Below are 12,837 nucleotides of genomic sequence, written 5' to 3' on the forward strand. Positions count from 1 at the left end.
TATACTTTACACTAATACACTTATATAGATGTCATAATAAAAGAAAGCCGTATCTCTCACAGTAAAACCAATGTAAAAATGACATCATTAAACACAAATGTTATATCCAGCAAAACAAATGCTTCACAAGCCTAAAAAATTAGGTTAGACATAATAGAGGGACAACCCTTCCAATCAGGAAGTGGTTAAATCCGCTCAAAGGGATTACTTACCTGGGTTTCAGCATTCATGTGATCTGGTGGTTCCACTGACATCTGGTGTGAGCCTGACGCTGCTTGCTCGCTCCCACTGTGTGTGTTGTTGGTAGCCATCGGGCTCCTTGTATGAAAAAGTCCTGGGTCCACAGAAGCGAGGAGGATGCAGCCAGGCATCTAGGAAATCACCTCAGTCTTGCTGACTGTTGTTTTTTTCATGCAGGCATGGTGTTGACCACAGCGAGTGCTTTTCCGGGTGGGAGTAAGCGAGCAGTGCCGGGTGGGAGTAAGCGAGCAGTGCCGGGTGGGAGTAAGCGAGCAGTGCCAGGTGGAAGTAAGCGAGCAGTGCCGGGTGGGAGTAAGCGAGCTTTTCCGGGTGGGAGTAAGCGAGCAGTGCCGGGTGGGAGTAAGCGAGCAGTGCTGGCAGGGGAGGGCTGGCAGACTTTAGCCCGGGGGGCAAACACACAGCACTGGCCCATACACCGTTTTTTTTTTCTTTGTAAATGTCCTCGCCCGTGGTGGGGCGGAAGGAGTGGAGGTGAAGGTGGTTAGGGGGGGAGGACGGAAGAGTGGGGGGGATGGAGGAGGAGGAGGTTTCAAGTCGAATGGCCTCGATTTTAGAGGAGAAGAAGGAGGCGAAGTCTGAGGCAGTCAGGGAGGGGGGAGGGGAGGGGCCCAGGAGAGTGCTGAAGATGGCAAAGAGGCGGCGGGGGTTAGAGGACTGGGAAGAGATGAGGGATTTAAAGAAAGATTGCTTAGCGAGTGAGAGGACAGAGCTGTAGGATGAAAGGATGGATTTAAAGTTCACGCACACACACTTTACTGACACACACACTGTACTGACACACACACTGTACTGACACACACACACTGTACTGACACACACACTTTACTGACACACACACTTTACTGACACACACACACTGTACTGACACACACACTGTACTGACATCTCACACATTTTACTGATATACACACTTTTTATTGACACACACTATACTGACATCACACATCATCATCATCATCATTTATTTATATAGCGCCAACATATTCCGTAGCGCTTTACAATTGGGGACAAACATAGTAAACTAATAAACAAACTGGGTAAAACAGACAAAGAGGTGAGAAGGCCGCTGCTCGCAAGCTTACACTCTATTGGACAATGGGAGTTTGACACATGAGGTTAAGTCTACATTTGCAGTCGGCCCAGCCAGACTACAAAGGTAAAAGTGACTCATAAGTAGAGATGCTTTATTGACACACAGTATACTGACCTCTTACACACACTTAATTGACACACACTATACTGACATCTCACACACACACTGTACTGACACACACTATACTGACATCTCACACACACACTGTACTGACACACACTATACTGACATCTCACACACACACTGTACTGACACACACTATACTGACATCTCACACACACACTGTACTGACACACACTATACTGACATCTCACACACACTTTATTGACACACACTATACTGACATCTCACACACACTTTATTGACACACACTATACTGACATCTCACATACACTATACTGACACACACTATACAGACCTCTCACACACACTTTATTGACACACACTTTACTGACACACACACACCACTTACCTTGTTTCAACCGCATGCGCGCTGATCTTCACAAATGGGACGGCACCTGTCATGTGGTGCGTGTCCCATTTGACACCAGGGAGGGAGGGGAGAGACAAGCGGAGCCAGTGATGGATTGTGGCTGGTCCCTGAGGTCCCTGTACCAGACCAAAATTGCCTTTTTCGTGTCCGGCCCGGGGGACATCTGCCCCCTGGCCCAGCCCACCCCTGAGTGCCGGGTGGGAGTACGCGAGCAGTGCTTGGAGCAATGCTGGGTCTCATTAAAGACAAACCCCAGATAATTCATTTCTGGGATCGGGTTTAGCTTAGAATGTTCCACTCAAAATGGAAAATTCCTGTATCCTTCAGTCACTTTATCGCCTCCCAGCAGCACACAAGTCCGCTCTGCTCATAGCCTACAGGGAGAGAAGCCATAAAACTGTGTGACATTATTTTTATTAACCTGTATAAAACAGAGAATGTTTTTACTCTGTCCCTGTTCTTGGTGCAGCTCAGGAAAGAACATGTTTGAAGTCTGAGTGCTTTAACAGTGAACATCTTTAACAGATTAGCTAGAATTCTGACTCACCATATAACTGGGTAAAGAATATTGGTAGAAATAGCATTCTTTTATTATTTATCATTTGCAGCTATAAAATTTGGTTTGCTTTATAAGGAATGAGCAAACTTCACGTACAGGGGACGTGACACTTTTCTGTTTTCCAAGAAGCTTTGAGACCTAAGTGATTCTGTAATTGGAATGATTCATACTAATGATATTCCTCTTCTGCTCTTCATCCTGAAGGAGCGTGGCCTGCACGGTTGTGGAAATGCTCACAGAAAAACCACCTTGGGCGGAGTACGAAGCTATGGCCGCCATTTTCAAAATTGCTACTCAGCCGACAAAGCCCAGGCTCCCGGACAGTGTTTCCGACCCCTGTAGAGACTTCATGAAGCTAATATTTGTGGAAGAAAAAAGGAGGCCCACAGCGGAGGAACTTTTAAGGCATTCTTTTGTTTGTCATAGTATTTGAAAAAAAAAAAAAAAAACTGTCACTGTAGAAAATGTAAACCAAATGAAGGATTATAAAATGCACAAAAAAGGAACCCTCAAATACATTGTCTTCCTACTGCTTGCATTCCTGGAGAGGCCAAAGAGATCAGTGCTGGGAATACATCCTGGAGGCGAATGTAATGTATGAACTTTTTCTAAAAGCCTGAGATATTCCAGTACAGGGGTGAGGTCAGAGGTCACCAGACAGATAACTTTAGGTTCCCAAACATCTGTATGCTTTAAATTAGACTGGCCCTGTTCTTCCTATTAAAACCATATTGGTGCCTTTAAAAAAGTGATGAGCCACAGCTGACGGGAGCTGCATAATGATTGGCTCATTACCGCTGAGGCATTGATTATAAAGTGAATGCACCGTAATGGCTAAACTGCGCTTGCAGTCAACAGGTTTAAAAGTTCTAAATAGGTAACCCCCTTGTATATGAAGAGAATGTTTCCCTTTAAGGAGCTGGCTCATCCCTGAGGCTGGGGCGTCTGATTTAATTTGTCACATTGAGGTTGGGAGCTATGCTGCATCGTCTATATACATATCCCTATCACTATATCCCTAGACTTCTACCTCCTCTGGAAATTATACAGTCCAACTGCTGACCGACTTTTTCAAGGTGTGCTTTAGCCTATTCTATCATGGCATCTTAATTGTATCTGCTTCTCTTGGTGAAAGTAGCCATACTAGTTGTACTACTGTCCGTGTTACATTTTTATGTGTTGTGAGTATATGTTCCGTGAGACTGCAACTCTGTGTTCCGTTCTCTTTCCATTACTGCATTGATTAATGTTCAAGGAGCATAACCTGAATCATATGTTGCGAGCAATAGCTCTGAAATCCAAGAAACCCCTCTGCATGCTGTGACCACGAGCCTCTCTGACTGTCGCCTACCACTATCTGTCAAATCAGTATTTGTAACTTGGGTTGAAAACAGTCAATGTTGTTTTCATTCCTCGCCTCTAAGTTTTACTGGAAGGGGAAGGATATGTATTATAAACACCAGAATGCCTAATGAAGAGGTTTCCTACATCTACTTTTTATAGTATCAAAGAGTGAAGTAACTAGATTAGTGTTGTGAAAACATATCAGAAATGGTTATTTAATGAAGGTGTCACAATGATCTAAGTTTAAATGGTTGAAACTTACTGAAGTCATTCAGGACAGATTGAAAACTTTCATAAAGTCGAACTGCTTTAAATGCCTATCTATCTCTTTTGGCTGGGATACAGTATGTTACTAAGATTTAGTCACCTGAACAGAACAGTATATATGCTGAAATTCTCACTAAAATATCTCCATGTATGAAATGGTAAAAAACAAATGTGTACATTTTATCAGTCTCTCGGCATCAGTACGTTATGAATTTCTTTACTGTAACAATGTATCAGTCTTACAATGTGTTGTCACATAAATATATAAACCATATGCGATTTAGGGGTTTTAAAACTGCCACACATCACCAGCAGTTTTAATTTCCAGGAGTTTATTCTTACTAGCCAGTGGTTGGAGGGTGAAACCGCTAACTATGTGTGGTAGTTTCACAACACCTATATCTCATCCGGTTTTACCACCAACACTACATTCCAGCCCAGTCTACCCGCATCGGGCTCAGTCCTTTGGAGGAAGTGCTACAACCAGCTCCCCTGTCAATGTCTAATGTTACCAGCCAATCAGCTTATAGCACAATTGTTTGTTTGCTATATGCTTTCTAGTTAAAGGTCTGGAGCCTACTTCTGCAGTCTTATGGTTTGTCACCACTGTGAGGATATACAGTATGCACTATTGGAGCTATGTAAAAATCCATTTCTGTTAACATTACAGTTTACTAAGGCATTGCATTTAAAGGTCTGTTTAATACTACACAAGACTGATATATTGATATTGTAAGCGGATTTTCATCTAAAAACTGTTCTATTTTGGAGGAACCAGCACCTTTACACCTCAACAATAAAATCATATTTATAAAGTGGAACAATTTAACATGTATGTAAACCAAAGGCGACCAATACATTTTTTTACCTTGTTCTTCTTATCAACATGTGATATATATTTTTTAAAGAAAAATGAAGTTTAGCAATGGACACAAAATAGCACTGGACTATGATTGGTAAATCAATATATATTTTTATTGTGTCATGATAGATCAAATATATATTTGTATTTATGAAAACCATTAGTAAGATTGTGCAACATTTAATGTTGAGCGAGCTGATCTCTGTCCATTTCCCCAGTCAAATAATTATTATTTTTAATAATCCAGAGTGACCATAATCAGATATTAATTAAGATCTGCTCACATGAAATGTTATTTCAGATTGTGAACCATTACTCTCCATTGTATATGTGGTACCACATCAATGCCTTCAAACTAGTGGTCCAAATGGAAATTCAGAATTGGCAGTATGGAAAATGTAAGTGAATGGAATTTGATAGTATTATGATGAAGACAGTAGAAGTGGCGATGTGGTATAACACCATATACACCCCCACTAACACCCCTGCTTGAATCCAAGTCATTTCTTATCAAATGCATCATGGGAGTACCTTTAAACATTTCTACCAGTAAAAACTGTCTATACAAACAATTCTCATGTAATTAATGTTTTATGCTCTTTAAACGTACAACTAGAAAGCATACTTCTTTTCCTGTATCAGTCAGGGAATCGGGAAGCTAATCATTTCCATTACAGTTAATTTGTGCTGTACAGGTCAGAATAGGGGCTTGTTGTATAACAAAGCGGAATGTGCACAATGTGCTGTAACGCAGAACTACCTTGAGAACAGCCGTTCCGCTAATGTGGGTGCCCTCCCCCTCTGAAGCCCCTGCAGGGAGTTCATCCTGCACATTCGGCCGCCCGCAACACCCCCATGGCTACAGCTCTGATCTGAAAAGAGCAGAGTCCTTTTCTGAGAGACGCATGTGTCGGCTGCACATTCTCAGCAGAGGCCCTCTCTCTTTCAGAGCAGAGTGGGGGGCCTGGGAGGTTACAGTCACTACCCAAACTTTGTTCTGGTGCCCAGCGATGCAGAGGTCTGCCCCATAGAAATTACACTAAATCCTTCATTTTTCTGGTGCTGTTTGGAAAGTGAAGGCAGACATTTGATTGGTCGCTGTGGCATACAGTATGTGTGCATATCGCACTGTTTTATTAAATAAGCCCAGTTATCATAGGTAAGGGTCTCATGGAAAGTCTGCAAAGGGGTCAGAGCTGGATTAAGGGTGGTATCACACGGGAGCCTAATGGTGACAGGCTGAACGGGGGAACGCTCCTCCCCTGTTACATGAGAGCAATTAAACTTGGAAGACACTGCATACAATGTTTTCTAAGCTAAATCACTCTACATTACCAGCTAGAAATGCACAGCATTCATTAAAGTCCCAGCACACCATCACGATTTCAGCAGCTCTGTTATTTCAGTGCTCTAAGACACTTACGGGGTCATTCTGAGTTGGACGCAAATTGAGTTTACAATGCGTTTTTTTTTTTTTTTTTACTAGTGAGCACGTGTGCAAAGCACTAGTTTCGGAACTAGTGCAATGTGCTCTTCAGCAGAGGTAAAGAAGTGTATTATAAGCCGAAAACACAATTTGTGTCCAACTCAACATGACCCCCTAAGTGTCCTTTTCATCATGGTATTTCTAGATGGTAAAGTGCAGCGTTCAAGTACCCCCGTGGGACACCACACTATAAAGGTCTCGTGTGTATGGAGCTGACCAACTAATAAATGGGTTCCTATTGCTTGGGGCCTACTCTTCTCTGATGCAACCTATGCAGTTTATTTTCTTGCTACGAACTGATGATGGTGCACAAGGTCTGGTCGGTCTTTTTACCGATGACCTCAAGTTCCATTTTTAATATTGAGCATGAAATTTGAGTGTTCCTTATAAATATGATGGATACAACATCATAATTGAAGGATAATTCCATCCTTAAAAATATTTGTAATAAAGTTAATATTTGCCTAAGAAATGTGTCTATTTTATTATTGTGACCCCAGAAATACATTTTGTCGGAGCTTCTGTGAATCCCAGAAGCAGGTTTCTGACTGTATCTTTTCAAAATGTAGTTTTAGTGCGGGAATAGCGGGCTGCAGTGATATCACAGCGCCGTGTGCAATGGTTGTAGTAAGCTAGTAAAACTCATTCAGTGCTGGTATTGGATGCATTATTACAATGGAATGTGTCTGTCTCACCGCTGTGACATTATCACCAAGCTGCCTGGTTGCATCAGCTAGTGGTTGAATCACAAACACAGAGACCTAGAAAAGGTAACGCGAAATGGAGCAGAACATACAGTCCCAAAGCTGTATAGCAGTGTTTGTTACCAAGAGCTACCAAATTTAAGTAATATTACTCCACAGGAACCCATGGACTGTAGTATCTCCTAAACAAAAGCGAATGGGTACCACGTTGTATTGGCAGATACTTATGTTTGGGCATAATAGATTTAATGGAAGCCACTTATCCTTTAAAATATCCATATGAATGAAATAAACATGATTTTTTAAATGTTCCAGTGGCGTATTACTGATATAGGGATTAATGAACTCAGACTCCATGAGTGAGAGCTCTATCACATGTGCGGTCATTTTTAAATATGCGCATTGTAAACTATACATTAGTTATATTGGCTAAACATTCCCATGTTACTTGCAATGCACATTTGACAATGCAATGTACAATGCAGGTTTTTTACTCTTGTCCTTATAAAAGTAGAATTTTGGCACTTGCTATGCTGGATTAACAAAATGTTCATTAGTCCTTTCACATGTTTATCATGCATAGTTATAGCACCAGAATTTAGGCTAAGTATGCGTTTTTGAGGATCGTTTGAAAGGGCTCTTAGTTTCTGTAAATAAATAATTAAAAACTTGAATGTATACAATAAATGGACATAACTTGTATTTAACTTTTATTTGTGATCATAACTGAGAAAATGGTAATGTATTTTGCAATAAGTCATTTCTGGAATCTTCATCCTTATTGTGGTCAGGAGTTAAAAGGAGAATATGAACAAAAAATAAATGTAGATTTAATTATATTTAAGTACTGTGCAATTTCACCCCTCTGCACTGCTTGCATGTGTACATTTACACTTAACAGGCAATGCCACAGAAAATATTGGTATAGGAAGGTTGGATCTATTTCAGATACCTTAAAGTTTCAGTGATAGCTTTTAGCAATGTTAAAAAAGGTAACGGCTTATATCAGGGATGTACAAGTATTTGTACAAACAGGGCTGGTTATCACTAAATGGTTTCAGCCAAACACTAAAAAGATAAAAGTTGTACTTTGAGTCAATAAAGTTTGTCAGATATTGTGATGGTCCCAGTGACGGCCTTATCTGGCAACCAATTATAACTTATATAATTAATGCCCCATCTTCAGCAAAGCATTGCCACCAGTTCTGTTTACACATAACAACTTGTGAGATTCCTTGACATTTCATAGATAGCAATTGGTCACAGGCTACATCACTTGATACAGATATAAATATCTACATTAAGAGAACATTTATGTGCCTTGTGTATATTTGAGCTGTAGACTCAGATGCCTGTACAAACAGGAAAATGTTCCAATTACCAGGTAACTCATGAATATAAATGCAGGTGTGAGTCCACAATTTAGAATTTTTAAAATGTCAATTATTGTTATATATTTTTATCCTTTGTAATCTTGATCCTTTTTTCAATAAAAAAAATGTGTACATGTAAAACCTTTGAAAAAAAAAAACCTGTCTTTTTCCATTTCATTTGGTGGTGTTCTTTATTATGTACTGAATGTCAGTGGATGGGACATCACATAAGGGACAAACACATACTGGTGGTAATCGTTTTTATGGTAATGTGGGGACCCCTAAGGTGAAGTGTTTAAAATCTTAACCCGACATTGCCACTTAAAATTTCTATTGACAATGATGTCAGCCTGCAGTGCCGAACACTTGCTCAATCGGAATAACTTGCTATCAGCATGGTGCTTTCATCTGAGATGCCCAGCGTCGGGTTGAAGGTAAGTCTGTTTATTTTCCAATCGGTTTTTCATAATTTCAGATTTTCTTTGTAGGGCTTCTCCAGGTCGGAATACTGGTAATATGTAAAGCGTACCCAACCCACACATACAGAATGTGTTCCAGAGGACCATGCCAACATGCACCATTTTGGACGCAGCATACAGAATTTCGAGAAGCCTATTTTAATTGTCGGGTATTCTAATTTGAATGCAGCATATAAATATTTTAAATTAGAAAGTAACAACCTCTTTTGCATATGTAAAATACTGACTATTTTTTCCTGCCATAACTCTGGAATATTAATCATTTTGGAAAATGTTTTTCAAAACTTCAACTGTTTTTTCACAAAGTTCTTTACTTTTCCTTGGCTCAGGTGAAGCAAAAATTCCCTTTTCGTTAAGAAGCACTCTTGCTTGATGGACTGCATACTCACTAACATTAAATATTTCCATAACTTTTTTTTTTTACTCCTATGAAGTAGGAGCTAGAGTCTAAACTTGTATTTTTTCTCTTCGTGTCATCGGTGTCATAAGTTTAGCTTATGGTCTTTATAGGGGTAATTTTTATAAAGAATTTAATAGTGGTGTTTACAATTCTAAAAGGGAAACAATTGGTGTGCAAAATTATAACGAATTACTTTTCGTTTTTAAAGAGAAAATTTTAATTAAATATTAAAAACTCATACAGGCAATCAAAATCCCATTATGTTTCTTTTATAGCCTTTTAAAGCATACTTTATGGATCTTTTTTTTGTTTTTTTTTTTAAAAAAAGGGACATGTTAACTCCTCTGCCTCAGACTGATAATGCTTATTAGACACAAATATTTTCATCTCAAAAAAATTCTTGATTTTTGAATGAAATTATTTTTTAATGTCTGTTAGTCAGGCAAGATTGATAAAACTTTTTTTCTACAATCCCCATATTGCGATTGACAAAGGATAACATTACTTATATGCATAACGTATATTTATTTTTAAACCCTTAATAAATGGGGTGCTTAGTTTTTTGACCAAATCGGATTCAGTAATTTTGATATTTACTGGTCAAATGTAAAATGTGTTGTTTTTTTTACACAGCATTATAACATTTTAAATAGCTATTCTTTTATTTGCATAATCTATGTAACATTAGAAAAACATCACTGGTTTCTTGCATTTGTTTAGATACTGTGCATGTGTAGCTGACTGAAAGGAGTAGAATGTAGTTGTGTGTGTTTAACTTTTCTTTTTCAAATGTTTACATTTTAAATTAGCGAATCCCACAACATGTTAGACTGACTTTGCTGTTTTTATATGGTGCATTAATATATTCTTGTCGGTACTCCCATGGGTGGAAGTTGCCTCAGTTTCCTGTTCATTTCAGTTGTTCCACACATCCTAAAAGATGGATCTCCAGATGACCTGTCAGTGCAGTTAGTTTGAGAGGTGGGGGATGAACTAGATTTTGGTCTGTTCCTCAAACACCTCCTATGGATGGACAAGTCTGCAGATACTGTCTGAGAAACAACTTTTTGGGTTATCCAGAGTGGAGCTTGGAGAGGTAGTGCTCCAGAGAGACGGAGGTCAATTTTCTGGCAGGTCTCATGCAGCAAGCTCTAATTTGAAAAAGCCCAGTAGCTGTAACTCCTACAGGGAGTTACAACTTAGGACCACCAGGGTTTACCAGATGAAGGAAACTGCATATCCTGCACCAAATTATATTGAATGAGATTTCATTTTGTGGGATGAGATGTTTTAAAATAGGATTTTTGCACTTGCTGTAAAAGTCGTTTCTCCTAATCCATCTGGGGGACTTTGCTACACTGGGGTTGTGGTGAGGGGGCAGGAGTTGGGCACTCAAGAGTGCATTCTCTGAAGGATGAGGCTTCTTCCAGCTCCCAGCCACTGTGTACCTCAGTTTACAACTAGCAAAGACCCAAGGAAAAAGTAATACAAGAAACAATCAAACTATTCATTTAAAATATACACAAATCACAGAGCGTCAAGAGTAGGCGCATAGTTTCCCCCAGATGGATTTGGAGAAATGGATTTAACAGTAAGTACAAAAATTCTATTCTCTCCAACATCCTTATCTGGGGGATGCTGCTAAATTGGGGACCTTACAATACTGCCCCTAGGGGAGGGTACACTCAGACATAGCTGAACACAAAACCTGCCGTCCAGTTAGCTTTTCTGACAAAAACATGAAACCGGTAAAGATTTGTAAACATGTGGACAGAGGACCAGGTAAGCCCAATGACATTCTGCCTAAGAGGCATTTACTGACCTAATGGAGTGAGACACCACACTCTCCGAAACCAGCGACCAAAACTAGAATAGGCCTGTTGAATAGTGGCCCTGATCCACTAGTCTATAGTCTGCTTAGACGCTGGCCAATCCCGCTTATTCGCATCATAGAGAACCAGCAGGGAGTCAGACTTACCAACTGGTGAGGTTCTATCCAAGTAAACTCTTGGAGCTCTTACCACATCCGTGAAGACCAGTTGACCCTGGTCATCTGATGACTTAGCCCCCAGAAAGAGCGAATGACAATTTCTGATTAAGATGGAAACGTGATAATCCCTTAGGTTGGAAAGATGGAGTAGGTTGTAAGACTGCCCAGTCATCATGAAATACCAAAAATGGGGATCTGCAAGACAGGACCCCTAACTTGAAAACCCTTCTGTCAGAAGAGATGGCTAAAATAAAGGTCACTTGGGAACATATGGAGGCTGGATATACAAGACTGTGTAAGAAGGTCAACTTCCTTTGGAAATACACTGACAAGTCTTAAATCTGAACCTTAAGGGAACCAAGTTTTGGTCCACACTCGAGTCCTTCCTGGAGAGAAAAAGCCACAAAAGTCTAAAGGAAGTGTGGAAACTTTTCAATTCACACCAAACCACATAAGTCTTCCAAACTCTATGATAATTAGTGATGACACTGGCTTTGAGCATAGTCTGAATAGCACTCTCAGACAATCCCTTTTCTCCTGGCTTCAATAGCCATGTCGTTAAAGCCAGACGACGAATAACCTGGTGGTTAAATGGACCTTGAAATAGAAGATATTCCGGCAGAGGCGGCTTTCATCCTGGTCCACCTCTGGCTGTCCCCGCCTTTTTGTTAGCATGCAGAATATTTATGGATGCAGAGACCACTCTCATCTGCTCAGAAAGTCTACCTTCCAATTCTCCACTCCAGGAATGTACACTGCCAAAATTGCTGGCAGGAACCGTTCCACCCAAGACAGAATTCAAAAGAACTCATCACAAAGGAGCTCTTGGTTTCTTCCTAATAGTTTATGTAGGCCACCGCTGTGGCGCTGTCCGAATGAATTGGGATAGGCTTGCCAGGTAAAAACTAATCATGGGCTCTCAATAGGCTATTCATCACCACTCTGACCACCAGCACATTGTCTTTGGACCACAGACCCTGTAAGCGAAGATGCAATGTTACTGCATCCCATCCCAGGAGACTAGCGTCCATTGTGACTACCATCTTGTCGAGGATGGTGAATGGGTGACTTATCAAATTGTCTGTTCTCAACCATCCTTTGAGAGACAGACATGTCTCTACTGACAGTAAATTGAGCTGGGAATGTAAGTGGAGGTTGGACCTTGACCACTTCCTCAAGATATTCAGTTGAAAATTTCAAGAGTGGAATCTGGCATACTCGAAGGTGGAGACCATTTTCTAAATCAACTTCATGCACAACAGAACAGATGGACATTTGAGGCAATTACCTTCCTCATTAATGTCTGGAGGGACCTGATTTTGTCTTCCAGAAGAAATACCTTCTGTTCTTTTGTGTTGAAAATCAGGTTCAGAATTATCATCCTCTGGCTCAGATACAGACTGGATTTTTGAAAATTCACAATCCACCCATGCAATTACAATACCTGATTTGTTCTCTGGAGGTGAATTTTTAACTAGTGCGCTGACTCTGCCTTTTTGAGAAGTTTGTCCAGTTATGGCATAATG

General features: G+C 40.3%; 1 protein-coding gene across 2 annotated transcripts in view; it reads left to right on the forward strand.

Moving 5' to 3' along the window:
- Positions 1–8,583, forward strand: part of LOC142158315 (mitogen-activated protein kinase kinase kinase 3-like) — a 117,741-nt gene extending 109,158 nt beyond the window's left edge. For both annotated transcript variants that reach the window (XM_075212182.1, XM_075212183.1), the window contains exon 17: positions 2,611–8,583. In XM_075212182.1, coding sequence (XP_075068283.1) covers positions 2,611–2,839 — 229 coding nt within the window. In that variant the 3' untranslated portion in view covers positions 2,840–8,583. The remainder of the gene's footprint in view (positions 1–2,610) is intronic.
- The last annotated feature ends 4,254 nt before the right edge of the window (positions 8,584–12,837 follow it).

This window comes from Mixophyes fleayi, chromosome 5 (assembly GCF_038048845.1).
Source record: "Mixophyes fleayi isolate aMixFle1 chromosome 5, aMixFle1.hap1, whole genome shotgun sequence".
Classification (NCBI taxonomy): Eukaryota; Metazoa; Chordata; class Amphibia; order Anura; family Limnodynastidae; genus Mixophyes; species Mixophyes fleayi.